Here is a 20,071-nt window from a genome sequence, read left to right as displayed (position 1 = left end):
AGGACACATCTTGTCTTACAGGAATAGAGTTCTGTACTCAAGCCCTTAACACTACTTATTTATACACAAATTTGACAAAGTGATATACATGCTATAAATCATATAAATATAATCAGAGTTCCAAGGATTAGCACAATTCAACAAATATTTAATTTCATGGTAGACAAATAAACTCTCATCATATTGTGAATAGATTCTTCACAACCAGATAAGATTTACCTGAATCTGTAGCTGTGATCATCAAGACAAAGTGCTCCTTTGTTTCGCGATCCAAACTCTGTATTACTCGAAGTTCTCCACTAGCTGAGAGAGTAAAAGCATTGTCTTCATTACCACCAAACAGAACATACGAGAGTTTGCTATTAGAACCTTGATCATCATCTCTTGCCAGTACCTATAAAAGAGAATAAGATATCCCAGGAATGTGAGTAAAACTAATACCAGGTCTACCACAAAGTAAAATGTACCATTAAAAATAATGAGGTCGACACCTAAAAAGGCTCCAAAGACACTCTTTAAATCTTCAAGTAAGAAATAAAAACGGTACAGGGTAAATATGTGTTATTTATGTAAAAATATGAATAAAATCAAAGCATAGTATTTTTGGAAGGTTTCCACAGAAATTTTTGATAGCAGTTTCATCTAGGTAGTTGGATTTGTAAAAAGGGAAGTGAGAACAAGGTTTGTAATAAAGTTTTCAAGCTTTTGCATAATTTTATTTTCTCACTGTGTTTAGATATTATGGTCATACTTAAACAAAATTCAAAATACACGAATATGAAAATGTGTGCAACATGAGTACACACAGAAGAACATAGTTGAAATACACCATTTCAAACTATCAGGAAATCAGTAGGTTCTTAAGTATAATTTTCATAAACTTTTTCAAAATTTTCTGTATCTGCAGTTAAGCACTTATGAAAAGAATGAAGTAGTGGTAAATGTAGGAGAGGGAGGACTTTTAAAATAGATGTCTTATAGTGAACATAATATTTGTTTAACTGAAATATACTGACCTGAAGAATTGTTCTGGGCAGTGTCCCTAAATTCTCAGGGACATTTACAGAATATGGAGATAACTCAAACATGGGAACAAAATCATTAATATCCAGTAGAACAATGCTGACAGTGGAGGTGTCAGTTCTGGGGGTACTTCCCCGATCTGTTGCCTGAACAGTTAAAGAGTAAGTGGGAGTTTTTTCTCTATCCAAAGGCTTAGCCACAGTGATGGCACCTGTGACAGAGTCGATCCGAAATTCCTGATTGGCATTACCATCAACAATGCCATAGCGAACCTGTCCATTTGTACCTTCATCTCCATCTGTTGCATACACTTGTATTATATCTGTTCCAGTAAGCGTGTTCTCATTAATCTCCACTTTATACAAGGCCTGCACAAAAACAGGGCTGTTATCATTGATGTCAAGTACCATAACTACAACCTCTGTAGATGAAGAGAGAGCTGGTTGACCTTTGTCTGTAGCCACCACTGTCAGAGTGTAATTAGAAACCTCTTCTCTATCCAGTTCTCCAGTGAGCCTCACTTCACCATCAATGGTCCCGATACTGAACTTGTTTCCCAAAGGGTTCAGTAAGGTGTACTCAATGTAGCTGTTTGGGCCGCTGTCTGGGTCTGTTGCTTGAGCTTTGAAAACAATAGTATCAATAGGTGTGTTTTCTGGAATGTAGGTCAATTTAGGGGAAAGAAATGCTGGTGGGTTATCATTTACATCCAACAAAATAATGGAGACGTGGGCAGTGCTTGTGAATCTGGAGGCTGGAAGCTCTGGCAAGTCATGCACCTGAACAACCAGGTTGTAGAAGGACTGACTTTCCCGATCCAAACTCTTAAGGACTTTCAGGACACCATTCTTGTCAACTGTAAACTGACCAAGGCTATCACCTGAAGCAATGCTATAAGCCAACTGGGAGTTGATCCCTGAAATGGAAGGGAAAAAAATTAATATTCTTGAATGTATGCTTGACTAAATATTCTTGAATGTATGATTACAGACAAGGTACACAAAAAATTCTGACATAAAACTTTGCATATTTGATATATGATGCCCGAAACACACCTTATGGATGATTTAGCTGCAGTAAATTTTTTTGTAAGTCATACATACACATAATGCCTTGCCTGCTAACTTTTGATGTGAAAAGATGTTTATAACCAGCGAACAAATGATCTATATACTACTTGCTATTTACTACAATGTTGAAAAGTTAAATTACAAAAATAAAGAGGAGAAAAATATTCCAGGGAGTGGATATTTTTCTATACATTTCCTTATTTCTGTCACATAGTTCCTGAGGGTTCAACATTAATAGTGCCACACTCTATACTGTTAGCCAAACATTTAGAACTTCAGTAATTTATTGAGGCTGACATCAATTTTCAGAGAAGGGTAATAAAATTTTCTGATGTATGGCATTAGTCATGGATAGTTTAAGTCTACTTTTACATTTCTTGTCAGAACCAATAAATACTTTTTAATTCTTATTAAGCATCTGGCTAATGACCTTTGTGAAAATAATTCTCTCTCAAATTTTATTATGTACATTTAATGTGTTTTAAAAGTATTCTTTGAAGGAAATGTTAGCAGTAAAATTATACATAAAAGGCTGCAAATATAAATGCTCATACTTTTATTGAGCTATATTTAGATACTACTTTATCTATTTTTCCTAGAAATATGTGACACTTTTTAATTGTAAAAAATATATATATATAATTTCTCATTTCAAAAAATGAGTGGAGAATATTCTAAAAAAAAAAAATGGCAAGTTGATTGGCCAATCATTTTTACTAAATAATTTAAAAGTCAATAACAGATAAGCAATGAAAACAGAAAGAAAACTGATTTCCAATCCCAGAATAGTGTTTTCTTCACTTGTGCATAATGCAATGTACATTTTTATATCTTATCCTAAAGATGTTGGGACACTGTTAGGATACTATAAGTGTGCTAAAAAATATATGGTGCCTCTAATAATTCATTCTTAATAAAGATTTTATACTCTGAGATTTTATGCTAGGGATAATCTGTAGAGTTACATTAATTGCCTACAAATAGCCCCTGTATTTCTGAAGTTAATTTAAACTATTCAGGCATCAGGGACGCCTGGCTGGCTCAGTTAGCAGAGCATGCAAATCTTGCTTACGGATTTGTGAGTTAGAGCCCAACTCTGAGTGTAAAGATTACTTAAAAATAAAATCTTTAAAAAAAATTTTTATGTAAATTATTTAGGTGTCAGAAACGATGTCTGCTCTGTGCCAAGAGTTTTCTAGACCAATTTAATCATTCTTTTTCTTTTTTTTTTCTTGCAAAATACCCTTTCTCAGGATTCTATGACTACTTGAGTTAGCTTTTACCTTTTCTTGAAACTTGTCAGATTCCTTACACAGGCAAATTTGAGTAGATTAATGGGATTTTCTTTTCTAGCAGGTAAGTCTTGCCTGTTCTTTTTTTTTTTTTTTAATGCTAGAAGTATTCTTTTCTTATGATTTTATGGTCTCCATCTAATATTCTTTGTCTATATGTTGATACAGAGAAGAAATATTTATGAAAATAACTTTCAGACACTAGTTTTTTCATAAAAAATTTCTAAAATAAACAAGGATTGAGTAGATCTTTGAAAAGGTTGGATTTTCCCTCTTGTTATGGCTTGTGGCTTTTAATCTTTATAGTTTATTTAAAACTATTCACAAGTGAACAAAGCAGTGTGAAGTTCAGGATAATTAGGACTCTGAAGATCAGGAAAAATATGAATAAATAAAGCTAATGGAGGACACAGGTCAATTTATCAGCAGGAGATAAAGAGGATTTTAAGATCTGGATTGAGCAAGGTCAATAGCCAACTTCAACCCTTGACTTAAAATTCCACAGAAATGAGGGAAGAAAAAATTCCATCATCTGGTGCAAAGGAAAGTTCCATCAATTGGTGCAATTAATGAAAATTTTATATAGATGATATATAGGGATACATATATCCCTAGAAATAAATTTAATTTAAATTTATACTTTATATACATTTTAAGTCAAATTACTAAGGAAATTTTCTGCATTTTTTACGGCTAAATCCATCAGCAAATATTGAATTCCTATTCTTGGAGGCACAAATTCAGATCTAATTATTACTGAGAAAAAGTTATGAAAACATCTGGATAAAACAATACCAGCAAGAGGAGATATAAAATTTAGTTCTATGAAAGCATATAAAATCTTTCATGCCCAAGATCAAAAGTAATTAGAAAAACTGACAAAAATTGCACATGGTTACAAAGTGATAGCCTAGCATTCTACATAAATCACTTGGAATGCAAGCAATTAAAGCAAGCATCTGAACACCCTCCGTCCATAGTGTTTGCTACTTCCTGAGTAAACAACTATATTTCAGAGGCAAAAAGAGAACATGATACCAAGACTTTATAGCCTCCTTGTAAACAGCAGAGCCACCTCTTTTTTAAGGGGAAAAGTTTGGTAGGGTAGGTGGGTGGGATAAGTAATAAGTATTAAACTTTAAAAGGAATTGTGGAAAAAGAAAAAAATTAATTTTATATTCAAATTCCAAATGGCAGATATAGATATTAGACACCATTACAATAAACCGCAAAAACAATCATCTTTGAGAAAATAAACAAAAAATATAACAACTCTTGCACAAAATACTGCCACACCATCAAAGAAACAGCTCTCATCTCAGGAACTTCATGAATCCTTACTTTTGCAATTACAGGCCACAAAAGCCGCTTATATTTACTTTACTGTAAAGAAAAGGACTTTTTGTTTCTGACCAATCTAAGTGACTTTGGGCATGTGCTATACAGTTAAAAAAGAGATGTGGATAGATAGAAACTCAAAATTCTCCCTAAACATTTGTAGTATCCAAAAAAATAGAGAGGTCGGAACTTTTGTCTTTCTCTGCTCTTTGCATCAAATATTCGAATCATGAAACAGGACCTACAGTATTTTAAAATTCTGTAATCTACCCATAAGCATTGGGATTTGAGTTTAGTGGTGTTTTATAGCCCACCATGTATTTAAACTTAAAACTTTTCATACTTCTAACCATTTGTGTTCAATGTTCTGAAAGTGGTTTAGTCACATGATTCCCTCTGGCAGTTTTATTGTGTGTGTGGGGGGGGGGTGGTTGTGTTGGGTTTTTTGGGTTTTTTTGTTGTTGTTTTTTTTTAAATTTCAGTCTCAGGAATAATTTAGTTCCAGGAAATATAGCACATAACTATAGGTATATAGTTTTGTTATGAAATGTGTGTATTTATTCAGTCTGTAAACATTGTCTAATTATGCTACTATGAGCTAGCATTTGTCAACTTATCACACAGCTGTAACCTAGGGAATTGCTTCAGACAGCATTCATCTTTATGAAGCAGTTCTACCAAGGTCATTAAGTCATTGGAATATGAAACTCCTTTCATTTGAATGACCTGCAATTGTACCAAGCATGGACAGGTGTATTTATTCAGCATCATTACCATTGCATTATTCTCAGAACATCTATGACTCCCCGTATTTGAAGAGTATACGAATTTATTTCTAGTAAAATGTAATAATTATAAAACCACAATATTTCCATGAAGTTCAGTTTATAGTAGTTTGCCTCACTGTAATATTTTTTATACTTTGTACAGGAAAGCCTTGGGATTAATACATACACTATTTGTCTTGTGAAAATAGTTAAGATATTTGACCTATTCTTATTAAAAGATTCTGTAAGCTCAGGTTTGATGTTGAACCCTGAAAGAATCTAAATATAGGGAACAGAAAGTAATAACTTTATTTTTATATAAAATTTCTTCAGATGATAATATTCCCTCAGCAAGAACCTTTTGATCAGAGATTAAGATGAATTTTCTATTTTAAAAAATTGTCTAAATATTACTGTTTGTGAAATACTTTGAGAACTATTCAGTGTGACAAACTTGGCAACTTTAAACAAACAAGGTTACCCCTGTACAGTCTTATCATTATCCTTGAAATTCAGAATGAATAGGAACCATGTCCTATATTTTAGGTCAAGGTACAGGAAATTACACTGATAAAAGTATTCAAAACTAAAACAATGGAAAAATGTAGCTTGACACTTTTTACCCAAGACAAACACAATTAAAGGAAAAAAAATGCATGAAAAGTAAGTAGAAGTCAATGGTTAACGCATGTCTGTGTGTAGGTGCGTGTGGAATATTCCAGCAGATTTTCATAAAGAGTTTCTTATTTGCTATTTTTCAGTTCCCAATAATTGAAGGTATGAGGATAAATGAAGTTTGGTCCAGAGGAGCACACGATCCTACAAAACAATTGTGTCTCTCTAATGCAGAATAAATAAATTACAAAGAAACATGGCAGAAATTCTTCACTACAGAAAACTCCGGAGGAGTCACAAGGACAAATAAGATATTCATATCCAGGGAGCAGATAAACTAATTAAGGCTGTAATAGAGAATCCAACTCCCAAAATACAGATTAAGCTCAAATGTATACAAAGTCTAATTGAGCTGGGCTGGGCTGATGTACGTGAAACAGGGTGAGCAATGATCTTGGGCCAAGACTGGTTACACACTAAATGTGCCACAAATTAAGCAACAGTAGTTGCTTATCAGTAGGAGTATCACAGATACTTCTATTTTTTTATATATTCCTGTGACCAGCATTAACTACGTAAACGTAAAAAAGGAAAACTTCAACATGCACTTAATGAATTCGGAAGAAAGTATTTCCAATTCTGTGAGTTGAAACATGTGTAAAATACTGTGCTTTTTGCCTCTCATATCTTTCTCAGGGACACTTGTAGACAATCCTGAAAGGAAACTAAGTATAGAAGACAATGTTGAGATAGGATGGTATTCCAAAATTACTTTAATCATTCACCCGAGTCAGTAAGAATCAGGAAATTCTAAATTAAGGTTGATAGCCTATGTCACTAGGCATATCCTCGGGCTAGAAACCTATTTCCTTTTTAAAGTTTTGTCGCTTGTTTTCTCAAGCGATAGACATTTAACTCTTCCAATAAAAGGGGAAACAAGGTATTAACTTTCCAAACAGTTCAGTTAAAGACTGATAATTTGCACAATGTTATCTCTAGTGCTGTATTATCCAATATGTGTATTTACAAATACATCTCAGAAGAAAGGCCAGGAGAGTTATATTATATTTTATTTTATTCTATTTTTTGAGTTATATTTTAAAAGAAAGTTTGTCAAATGCTTTTGCAATAAATAAAATCAAACACATATGAAGTCTAGATTTAAGTAAAAATCTCAACTTGATTATATAGCATAAATTAAAGAGATCTGAGACTGTCTTTGAATCAAAGCATGAAAGCTTGTTAGAATATTATTAGAACTTTTCAGTCAGAAATATAAAATTAATAATTCATTCTTATGTATTTTTAAGATTTTTTCCTTTTGCTTCCAAATTTTATCCTTTTTATGTTAAAATAATATATGTAAACAAATATTTTTATTAATGTGACAAAAAATTAGTAAAAAGCTGTTTTATGACTTCTACATTATTAAGCTGTGATACTGTAAAAAGGAAGATGAAGTTTATAGAATGATAACAGTGCATGCTGTATAACTATTACAAACATGAATTTAACTGATAAAGCACTTAATTTTAATCCTCTATAGTTAAATCATTACTCTGTCCTTCTTTGCAACAACTGAACACAGTAAATGAATACAACATAAAAAGACATTTTAAATAAATTTGTAAGTGCATAAAATAAAGTACATACCATCATCTGCATCGGTAACATTAAACACAAAAACAGTAGATCCTAGAGGTAGATTCTCCATTAAGGATGTGCTATATGAGTTTAAGCTGAAAATAGGTGGGTTGTCATTTACATCTAGTACATTAAAATAAACCCTAATGGTAGTAAATTGTCCCCCACCATCTTCAGCTCGAACAGTGAGGATATAATATTGCTGTGCTTCATAATCTAATACTCGAGTCAAATTAAAGACTCCAGTAACTGGATTCAGGAAAAATATGCCATCTTCATCATCTTCATTCACAATATATGTAATTTCTCCATTCACACCAGAGTCATCATCTGTGGCTAAAATAGCTGCTACCAAAGAACCTATCAAAAGATAAATTAATAGTCTAAAATTAATGGGATAAAGGTATCACTAAGAGAATACATACAGACACCAACAAATTTTATTTGTACAGTAAAATATTTTAACTAGATAATCACTATGAAAATATAGTGAACACAACATTCTACAGATTTATATATTAACACTGTTACCAACCTTCCCAAATATTAACAAAACATACAGCATATTAAATACTCAGTAAGTTTTATGTTGCAGTGGAAATGTTCTGGAGAAATAATACTTCTGACACTATTTTCCTGCCTGGCACTGCCAATTCTTGAACATATTGGTGATTGCAGTGAACATATATGGGGACCCATTGCTAGCATCAGGAACTAGGGCTCCCCAGCAATAATGCAGACTTATGCTCAGGGAATATTAGCTCACGTGGTCATTGTTATAATTAAGGCAGAAATAAATATGGTGATAATTTCATGAATGACCAGCATAACTCATGTTAAGGAGTGAAGGGAAGACTGCAGTGAGAAGTAGTTTATAAATATTTAATTTCTTTGTCAAATGAGTTTCCGTAACATATGTCTTATTACACAGAATCATTCCAAATGTAATTCGGAATAAAATTTCAATTTTAGATAAGAATTTCCAATAATGGAAATGAAGCATACACACACCAGAAATATGGTATTCGGTACTCAAACTCAACAATCACAACATAGTATGTTCAAAGAGGCAAGCTGACAATTCAGGATTGAGATTCTACTAACACTTACTGAGTACATGCTAATTCCTAAACCCCATGTTAGCTACGGTATATATGATAAATTAACCTTCACCTTAATTCTAACAAGAAGTATTTGTTTCCACTTTACAGAAGGTAAAATGGAAACTAAGAGTGATGCATTAATTTTCTCCAGGCCACACAGGTTCTAAGTATTAGAGCTAGTATTCACAGATTTTCATGTGCTTTTCTTTCTGCTTTGTCTACATAGCACTATAATCACATCAGACATTTTTATAATATCCATTTACTTTTAACTTTTGTAACCAATTAAAATATGTTAAAAATAGAGATGGAGTCATGTCTTGCAAATGCAATTCTGAAGCACATTGATTCAGAATAGATGCAGAGGTAGCAAAGTACAACATTTTATATGAGCAGTTTTTTAGAAGTCAGCATTTAGAAATTATATTAATACATAAAATGTTTAAATGGGCTGAAAAATATCACAGAGTATAAAGTGGAAAAACAGTATCAAAAACTCTTGTTGCCAGAAAAATTAACAATTCATCCCAAATACTTTCAGAAACAGAAATATTTGTAATTGGTAATCAGATGAATTGCTAACTTCATTTGCTATCAGAAGTCTAGCAATTCATTTGGGAACTGTATCTAAGAAGGTTAATTAGTAGACTAAAATACCTAGCACATATATTTTTATACCTAGTAGCATATGTTCTATGTAAAACTAGTCGCTAATTAAGAGCAGCCAAAACATAGTCCGTAATTGTAGTCAAAAGTGATCTTTGTGAAATATACCTAAGGGTGTGTCCACTTACCTGGGGTTGTATCTTCAGGGATGTCAAAAGAGTACACAGGTCTGGAGAACTTGGGTGTGTGGTCATTCACATCACTGATGGTGATATTAATTCTCATATCAGAGGACTGAAGACCATCATCTGCCCGAACCAGCAAAGAATATTTGGAACGGCGTTCCCTGTCCAACCGCTTGGTTGCTATCAGATCTCCAGATTCAGGGTCAATGCGGAAACTGTCATCAGCTCCACTAATGATAGTGTAGGTGACCAGAGCATTTGCACCCTGAGAAAAAGACCCATATCTGAATTGTTAGAAGTAGAACAGTTAAGGGCACCATTCCTTATGCTGAGAATGTATTTGACAAAGTGAGCCTTTTGGCTTTACTTTATAAGATATTAAAAGATTTCACAAGATAGCAGACCAAAGTAGTTTATCACATAATCTTTCACCACTCATCCATTAAATAAGACAGAAAATCTCAGCTGTCAGTATTAGCTATATCCATCTTTTAACTCATAAAATGTACATGTAGAAAGGAGTCAAGTTGTCACTAAAGAAAATACAAGTAACACTACTACTATTAACCACATAACCAGATTTGCTGAAGGGGTGGCTCTGTGCCAGGCACTGTGACAGCACTACGTATGCATCCTCTCACTTTAATTCACAACTTCATGAGGTGTCATTTCACAAATGAAGACACTGGGTTCCAAGATGCTAGTTAACTCACACACGGTCACACGGCAAGTGTTACAGTGGATTGCAAACCCATGTCTGACTGACTGAGTTTGTGGTCCTTCTGATTCAGCATGAGAAGGTAATTAAATGAGGTCTGTGCTAAATGGAGAAACTTGCATTGTTTTGAGTTGATTTCTTTAGGGCAGGTAATACAGGAGAGTATATATGGAGCTGAATTGGGGTTTGTAGATTTTTTTTTTTTTTTAAGGGAAGACTAAGGAAACATTTCAGTTTAAGCAAAAATGCAGAGGGAAGGACAATGTCTGGCTTACTCACTGTTAAACATTTAGAGTGGGGAGTTTAAATGAAGAATAGAAGAAGGTCAAACTAAAATTTTAGGTTACGGGTATATTTTTAAGAATCTCAACTGCAACACAAACTGCTTTGAATTTTATGGCCAAGAAAATACCAATCATTTCTTAATTGGAAGTAATTTCTCAAGGCTCTTGATAACGTAGAAAGAACTAGAGTGGGGGCAGGCCAGAGAAGGGAGAGAGTGAGCAGAGTTTGGCCCCAAGAGGCTGGGGCTTCAGTTCCTCAAGGTGAAACTTTCTACAATCTATATTCTTTGCAGGTTCCAAGTCCATGTTCTATAAAATGAAAGCAGGAGTGATTTCTTATGCTCTTTTAGCTCTTTGAGCTTTGGTCCTCACAACTTCGAAATCTAAACTAGAAAGTTTGCAGAGGACAGAGAAAGGTTGAGAAAAACAGAACATTCTTTAAGTTTTTACTAAGTGCCCAACACTATCTAAGCACATCACTTCATGGGCACTAACTGAGGTTAAAGGTAAGGTTTCAAGAAAGAGAGATCTTAGCAAAGTCCAAAAAAAAAGAAAGAAAGAAAGAAAGAAAGAGAGAAAGGAAAATAAATTTAGAAGAATTAAAAGTAAAGAACCCATCTGGATTTGATGATAGAGAATTTTAACCTCATAGTATTTTAAAATATATTTTATCTATTTTTTATTTTAAAATACATTTGCTAATGTGGTATTTTAAAATATATTATATATTAAATATATTTAAACTTGACAGTCCAGTGTTGAAATTACAAGCATTTTGATTTATATATTTTTAAATTATGTATATTATAATTAAAATACTGAGTTAAATATTATACACTGCACTGGTTGAAATCTGATACTTTTGGGGTTGAATCTCTGCTCCACCACTTGTTAATCATGTGTCATTCATTGGGCCTTATACTTAGCCTCTATGAGCTGATGTTTCTTTATCGGGGCAATCCGAACAATAACATTATCTGCCACATAGAGTTGTTGTGAAGATTAAATGACTTCGTACACATAAAAAACCTAGAATGATCCTTCAGAAAGCATATGACAATGTTAGCTGTTCTTTTTATTCTGGTTTTAATGTAATGGGTTAAGTGCATTTGATGATAGATACCTATAAATGAATACTTTAAAGCAGAATACAACTGAGTTGGTATATATCCCAGGAAAAACAGGTTTTCTGATTTCCTATTGTATGTAATTGTTGCATTTTGGCACTGGGGTATAATAGTGTTGGAATAATAGTGTTAGTGTTGGAATCGTTGACCTCCAAAAATTACTTTTTGATTTAAATATACTTACATAAAATAAGTATGCCTTTTATGACTAGAAATTTATATATCAAAATATCCAGGCTAAGATCTCTCAAGAAAGATATTGGGGGAGAACACAAATTTAGGATGTGTAGGACCATAAAACTAGCATGCCAGGAGATTATGGCACCATGGTTTCCATACTTTTCCTTCATAGATTAGGCATGTTTTATCCTTCATGGTCAAACACATAAGGGTATGATTGTTAACAGACAAAGACAAAAGCACTCTTTCAAAATGTATGCTCAGTGGCATTTGCTATATTTTTGTACTGCATTCTCTGAGCCAATCTTACAATTTAGTAAAGTGAATGCCTCAAAGCACCTTTTAATTTAGTAAGGGAATAGCTGAGTTTAACACAATACCACATGTACCTTGTATATTCAGGTGTACATGGAGTAGCTAACATATTTACTGTAATGGTATAGTTTAACAAAAACATTCAATAAGAATTTTAGATTCCTAATCTGACCACATTCTGTACTATTTATTCTGTTTCACTAAGCATTCCATTATTCTAGTAAAGCAGTCCAGGTATGAAAACAGCTACATTCAATTTTGACCTATTAAAGTGGCAAGTATTTGGAAATTAGGGGAAGGGAAAGAAACAAAAACAAATTTAAAGCTATTACACAAATAGTTTGAAATTTAGAGATGTCCTGTCTACAAAATAACTGTCATAATTAATGCTCCTAACGTTATGATAATTCTTCTGAATAGAAGCAAAGGCATCAAATTATGTTGATAAAACAATCTTTTTATATTCAAAATCAGCTGATGCAGTGAATTAAAGTTCTAGTGAATGTCTGAAAATGTCTGGCCAAGAGTAATGATTTAATTAGGTCTTTTGAAAAGTCTATTTATTTAATATCCAAAATATGCAGTATCAGCAATACCACAAGAAACAAATATCGTATTTCAGCTGCAGTGTGGTGGAAATAATGCTGGTTAAAAATATTCTACTCTCCTGAGGAACCACAGAGACAAAAGCACGTGGAAGGAATTCTAAAAGTAAATAGCTATAAATTGCAAATACATTTTATAACCTTAAGTAGTATTTTCAAAAACAAGTATGGTACCATGAAACAAAGCTTGAGTATCCTGGCCCATTACAAGCATAATAATTCTGTTTATAAAAGGAAACAAGAGACTGACAAAGTCATGTGCTTCTGAAAGATGTGTCCCTTGATCCAGCATATGTTTCAAATGATATTTAAATTAAGTTCAACATGTACATGTTGCTTCCTAAAACTGATTCCTTTACCAAGGCATTATTCTCCAGTGCCTTACTAGAATTTTTCTAACATACTAATATTTTTATGTTTGATTTAGTAATTGAGAAAAAGAGTATAAATAATAAAGAATGTATAATTTACTAATAACTACAATTTATTAGTGTTTTAAATAATTCTATTAATTTTTTAAAACCAGTCCACCGGATAGTCTTGGAAAAATTTAATACTGACTGCAAAGTAAAAGAAAACACTTGCATTCAATATTGAGTCTTATTCAAATTAGATGAAGAAAAAAAAAAAAGCCATGACTTACTTAGTAAGAGAGAAAACATTTCAAATTTATGCATATATGTATGTACAAATATATATATGTATATATATATAAACACACACATATACATACATATATGTATGTACAAATATGTATGTATATGTGTGTGTCTATATATATATATATATGTATATATATATATATATTTGTTGTTTTTCTAAATTCAAATAAGAGGGACACTTGGATGGCTCAGTCCATTAAACATCTGCCTTTTGACTTCAGTTCAGGTAATGATCTCAGGGTCGTGAGATCAAGTCCCACATTGACTCTGGCCTGGGTATGCAGCCGGCTTGAGATTCTCTCCTTCTCCTTCTTCCCCTCCCCCATTCCTCTTTCTTAAAAAAAAAAAAATCAACTAAAAGGTAAAAAGCTGAAGACAGAGTAGAAAATAAGATGAAGGTTTATCTAAAAGCATTAATACTAATTCATTGTAAGCTACTCAAAAAAGGAAACAGCTAATGATTCTGAATGCCATAGAAAGCTGAGGTATGCATTCCATTGGGCATAGGGCCAAAGAAATGTTGGTTCCTCACGTCCTGAGTTGAAATAGTGATCATTTAAAAGCTACTAAAATTTTTAAGAGAAAGTGTATTCAAGAAGGACAGCAACCTCATGAGCTTAATTTAAAAAACAATAATAATTCAAAAGCAGTTTTACAAAAATGTCCTCCTTTCAGTGATTTTTATGCCTTCGGGCAGTCACATTTTGTACAAATTGTCAGCATCCCTACCTCCACCTGAATTTCAAACAACCCTTCCTCCATTTCCTTGGTCTATTTCTTCCGCACAACCTTACACTTTCCTTTCCCTTTAACTCCACACCTCGTCTCATGCCAAATGCTCTTCTTGTATATCCTAGATATCACCATCTTATATTTCAGTAGTTTTTTATATCAGGAAGTCTAAGTGATAACACCTGTGTGGTTACTTAGACTTACTTTAAAACTTATAAAATGAAGCTCAATAGAAATAAAACAAAGTGCACTAAAACAATGTTGATATACATACTTAGACACATAAGGATCTATCCAGCCTTCCTCAGATCTCATTGTAAAGATAAATGTATCTCACAAGATAAACTGGGAGGCAATGCAATTATGTGCACACATACCAACACACACAAAAAAGTAGATAGAGAAACATAAACATGCAGGCAGCACTGTATTTGTAGTAACCCTTACTTGTCATGACTTAAAAAAAATCGAGAGGGATATAAAATTCTAATAGTATCAACATCATAGTATTGGCATCTCTTTCAAATATCAGTTCTGAAAAGAAGAGTATATTCCATCAGAATATATATTTAGTATAATTAAGATGATTATTGCTTCACTCTGAATAAACCACTTAAAAAGGAGGTTTATTTGTCCTTTCGTACAGCAAGTATAACCAATGAGTCACTACAGTTAAAATTCTTTAACGTGAATAGTCTTATATCAATTGAATAGGTGCTTTTTTTCCCCTTTCTTTTTTTTTTTTACTGTTTTTCCTTTTTTAATTTTTTTTTCTTTTCACTTTTTGCTTCATTTGTTTTTTTTTTTCTTTTTTGGTTTTTATTTAAATTCCAGTTAGTTAACATACAGTGTAATATTAGTTTCAGGTATACAATTTAGTGATTCAGCACTTCTATACAATGCCCAGTGCTCATCACAAGTGCTCCTTAATCCCCATTACCCTATCTTACTTATTTAACATACTTATTAACATAACATACATACTTATTTTATTATAGTTTATTATTATACTTATACATACTTAACATAACATACATATTAACATAACATAAAATAAATACTTATTTTATTTATTTAACATCCCACTTACTCCCTCCTCTCTGGTAACCCTCAGTTTGTTCTCTAAAGGTAAGGGTTGTTTTTTGGTTTTCCTTTCTCTCTTTCCTTTATGACCATTTGTTTTGTTTCTTGCATTCCACATATGAGTGAAATCAAAGTATTTGTCTTTCTCTGAATGACTTATTTTGCTTAGCATAATATTCTTTAGCTCTATCCATGTCATTACAAATGGCAAGACTTCATTTTTTATGGCTGAGTAATATTCTATTTCTATTTTTATTCTAATAGTGCATATATAAAATAGAGTAATAATATTCTATTATGCACATAATACCTATTATACTACATAATATAGTAATATTCTACTATATATGTATGTACAGAAATACATATATATCCATATATATACACACATATATATATTCTTTTTTTTTTTCTAGATTTTATTTTTATTTGTCAGGGAGAGAGAGCGAGCACAGGCAGACAGAACGGCAGGCAGAGACAGAGGGAGAAGCAGGCTCCCTGCCGAGCAAGGAGCCCGATGTGGGACTTGATCCCAGGACGCTGGGATCATGACCTGAGCCGAAGGCAGCTGCTTAACCAACTGAGACACCCAGGTGTCCCCATATATATATTCTTATATAGAATAAGCCACAGCTGCTTTATGCTTTCATCATATATATATATGAAATATATACATATTTCATTATGTATGTATGAAATATATACACATTTCATATGTATGTATATATGTATGTAGGTATAATATATATTATAAATATATTTATAATATTGTATATCATATTATACATAATATAATATAGTATGTAATATAAATATAATATATTCTACATATATACATATTTCATATATTCATGTATCATATATATAAATATATATATATATATTTTTTTCATCTGTCAATGGATATTCATCAGTCAATGGATATTTGAGCTCTTTCCATAGTTTGGCTATTGTTGATAATGTTGCTATAAACATTGGGATACATGTGTCCCTTCAGAACAGTATTTTTGTATTCTTTTGGTAAATTCCTAGTAGAGCATTCTCAATTGTTAAAAAGGAGATTGGCCCAAAATGGAGTCCCTTGTGCTAAGCCCCATGTCAACAAAACAAGATTTAAAACCTAATTTAATTACAGCTTGAACTCTGAGGAATGTAACTTTTAACCAGTCAACATAGAATTATTTGCTCAATATTAGTGAGATAATCTACTCAATAGATCCTTTCTGTTCACCGTAAGAAGGTGACCTTATCTAAAAAATATATTTTGTTAATAATTTCACTTTTCTACTCACTTTTAGCTTTAAAAACCTTTCTTTTCTAGAGAATGGCAGAGCTCCTTTCTGTTGCTAGATGGGATGCTACCTGATTCATGAATTGTTGAATAAAGCCAATTTGTTAATTTACTCAGTTGAATTTGTGTTGTTTAACAGACTTGGTGGCAATGGCAAGACTAAAAAAAGACCTCTTATAGCTTCAGGGACAAGAAACACTAGTGCAAGACCCTAGGAACTCCTCTGAGTTCAGTCTTTCTAGCTATTTCTGAGGATGCTGGGTAAGTTACTCTTGGTTTGAGCACGGCTCTCTTTGTGTTGAGCTCTCAACCTAATTGCTTTTCCACTGTAAGACTTACTGAGTCAGCTTGAGCTAGGCAGAGGCTTCCATCCAGAACCTCAGTCCCTAGCTCTTGGTTTAGTCTTCAATCCCCCAGTAGACTAGAATCCCTTACCCCACTCACAATCTGCAGTGCCCATTTACTGGAGTTATGGTGGTGCACACAGCCTTCTCTTGGCCAGTCTGCAATAAGATCTTCTGGTTGATGCTGGCATGTTAAGAGGCACAGTCTTGTTTTACGTAGATAAAGACTATTGCTAACAGAAATCTCGGGCCCAAAAAGCTGCACAAATTGGTGGGCATTCGTCAAACACTTAAAAGCTGTTGTGATGCTTACCACCTAAATCAAAGACCCTTGTAATAGAATAAATTGGTCATGGTATGAGTGAAACTAACAGTAGGTCACCTGCCAATCTCAAGCAGATTTCTATGCAGTGAGGTAGCCTGTGATACACTGTCCAGTCATCAACCCAGATGCATATCCCTTCTAGGTATTAGTTTGGTTCTAAAAGACCCAAAGCCTTAGCTGAAAAAGGTAATTTTAATAAAAATGGGTTGCTTAAAATATAAAGAATTTCTGCTACCTTCCTACATACCTGGTTTTTATATGTCTAAGAATTATAGTCCTGGAAGAAATAAATATTTACAAAAATAGAAAATCTTCCTAAGCTTGTTTTGTGTCCTGAGAACTTGGTTTGGTAACAGTCAGCTTGCGGGCCCCAAAATATGGCTAAGCATAAGTGAGTCACATTCAATTAGCAGCTAGTTATGGCTGGACAGAAAAGTGGGTTAAACCTCATTTGTGGCTAGGGTTCTCCCAAACTGCTGCTAGCCTTCAAAGTAATTATAACCTAGAATTGCAGTGGCCCTTATGAGGCATGTTCCAATAAGGTAAAATCATGTAAGAAGTGCTTTATTAAAAGCGAGGACTCTCAAATCAAAGAAACAGAATGGAATACCTATTTTAACTGGCATACAAAAAACCTCTGAAAGTCTTCAAAATTCCAAAATACCTTCAATAAAAGATGTGTTCAAAAAGCTAATGAAAAACTCAAGTTTAAAAGGCACTTAAAAACTAACAAGCAAACAAAAACATAGAGCTGATGTAAATCTTACTGCTTCCTTCTATCCTCTATTTGAGTACTCTAGTAATCCTCTGTCTGAATTCCCTTTATATGACTGTAAGCAAAAAGTCTGCCAAGTTAATGGCCTTACAGACACTACACGTCGACTTTTGAAGAAGGGCTCATTGTTGTTGAGGATCTCCCAAAATTGATGGGACTCTAAGGGATTTCCTGGTAAACTGCTGTTATTCTCAAACAACCAAGGGGAAACTAAAGTTAAAAATAATGAAAAACCTAGCCAAATTCTGGTAAACACCAGAGGTACAGATGGGATCCTGAAAAAACTGGTGGAAGCCAGCTAAGAGTGAGGATACTTGCCAGAGTCAGCTCTCCTAGATCTCTGCCTGTAGTGCCCAGTAGAAGGAGGTAAACAAAATATCTTATGCATCCTCTTTGGGGATACCTCTTCAGTCCAAGGGGTTATTCAATACTGCCAGAAATATTTACTATTTTTCCCAGCTAAAACTACAAAGTAGCTCTGTGGTCAGAAATTGGCTAAATTGCAGAGCGTAGAGGTTTTTTTGTTTTTTGTTTTTTGTTTTTTAAGCTGTCTAACCTAAGCTAAAATAAAACTATGACTCCAGAAGGAAAGAAAAACATTCTAAAGTCCTTGTAAAAGGATTTATGGGTGAATCAACCTATGATGTCATTTAAGTTGCAACCCAATTCTTTGAGGAATTGAGAGCAACTGTCTTTATCTTACAAATCTTTGCAAAACTAAAACTCCAGCTCTAGAACAGTTGAAAGTTCATCTACTCTTTTTTACCCAAGCACCCCAAAGCATCCAAGATCCCCAAGCATCTCCTTTTTAATCTTAAAAAGCTTATAACTTGTATTCTTCACTGTGCCTTTGAGATGTAAATGTTAATGTATGAACTTTGGGAAGGTAATCCTTATCAGAAAAAAAAAAAAAATGAGGGGAAGAAGGTCATTTAGAATTTGCACTAGTGGGAAATCTTGAGTATACAGAAGGTATAATGTCCCTCTTCTTTTTAAGATTTCTTCCTTTCTTTCAGAGAGGGAGGCAGAGGAGAAAGTCTGGGAGAGGAAGAGGGAAAGAATCTCAAGCAGACTCTACACGGAACATGAGGCCTGACACAGGGCTCAATCTTACAACCCTGAGATCATGACCTGAACTAAAACCAAGAGTCGGTTTCTAAACCAACTGAGCCACCCAGGTGTCTCAATGTCTCTCTTTCTAAATATTTCTGTAAGCGCGGGGTGTGTGTGTGTGTGTGTGTGTGTGTGTGTATGTCTATGTCTGTGTTGATGTATATATACATATATACACATATTAATGTAAGAGTATTTATATATGTATATATATCTATGTGTTATATATGTTATATATGTTTATATATATTATATATATTATGTACAACATAGTTTATATATATAATGTATGTTATATATAAAATATATTGTATATAATATATATATTTAGTAATATATATTAAAATTAATTTTAATAATACCATCTGGCTGTAGAAACTTCTACCACCTTTACCTCCAGATGATATTACTAAAATTAATTTGTGGAAGAGCAATATTTAATTGGCTTAAAAAATATGAACTTATATAAATTTAATATTCATAAAACTTCTCAAAAATATAATGCAAACTAACCCAAATGCTTTTTGGGTTCATGTAATTTGGGAAAATATTCAATATTAAAGCTGATTCAACTTTTTTGTCCTAATTAAAATATACATGTCATTAGAGTTTTCAGCATTGACTATAATGCAGTCATACAACATTTATTTTACCTGGATTTATTAATCAAATAAAGTTTATGCTATCCCTGTTATAAAATTTGTCAGCAATAAAAATAACTTGTCGTTTTGAAATTTTCATAAGTAATACAAATATAATTGTTAACAACAATAAATAAATATTAGTATATGAAGTTTTAGGTAAACTTTTTAGTTTCCTCAAATCTTTTTGGTAAACTAAAGCCTTAAAGTTTTGCTAGATTTTGTTAAGTGAT

General features: G+C 32.9%; 1 protein-coding gene across 2 annotated transcripts in view; it reads right to left on the bottom strand.

Annotated features, from left to right (window-relative positions):
* Positions 1-20,071, bottom strand: part of FAT4 (FAT atypical cadherin 4) — a 181,899-nt gene that overhangs the window by 78,386 nt on the left and 83,442 nt on the right. For both annotated transcript variants that reach the window (XM_032333361.1, XM_032333360.1), the window contains exons 4-7: positions 9,647-9,908; positions 7,759-8,109; positions 1,017-1,939; positions 220-394 (exon numbers count right to left, since the gene is read on the bottom strand). In XM_032333361.1, the coding sequence (XP_032189252.1) occupies positions 220-394; positions 1,017-1,939; positions 7,759-8,109; positions 9,647-9,908 (1,711 nt within the window). The remainder of the gene's footprint in view (positions 1-219; positions 395-1,016; positions 1,940-7,758; positions 8,110-9,646; positions 9,909-20,071) is intronic.

Source organism: Mustela erminea, chromosome 2 (genome assembly GCF_009829155.1).
Source record: "Mustela erminea isolate mMusErm1 chromosome 2, mMusErm1.Pri, whole genome shotgun sequence".
Classification (NCBI taxonomy): domain Eukaryota; kingdom Metazoa; phylum Chordata; class Mammalia; order Carnivora; family Mustelidae; genus Mustela; species Mustela erminea.
This window is presented reverse-complemented; position numbering and strand designations above follow the sequence as displayed.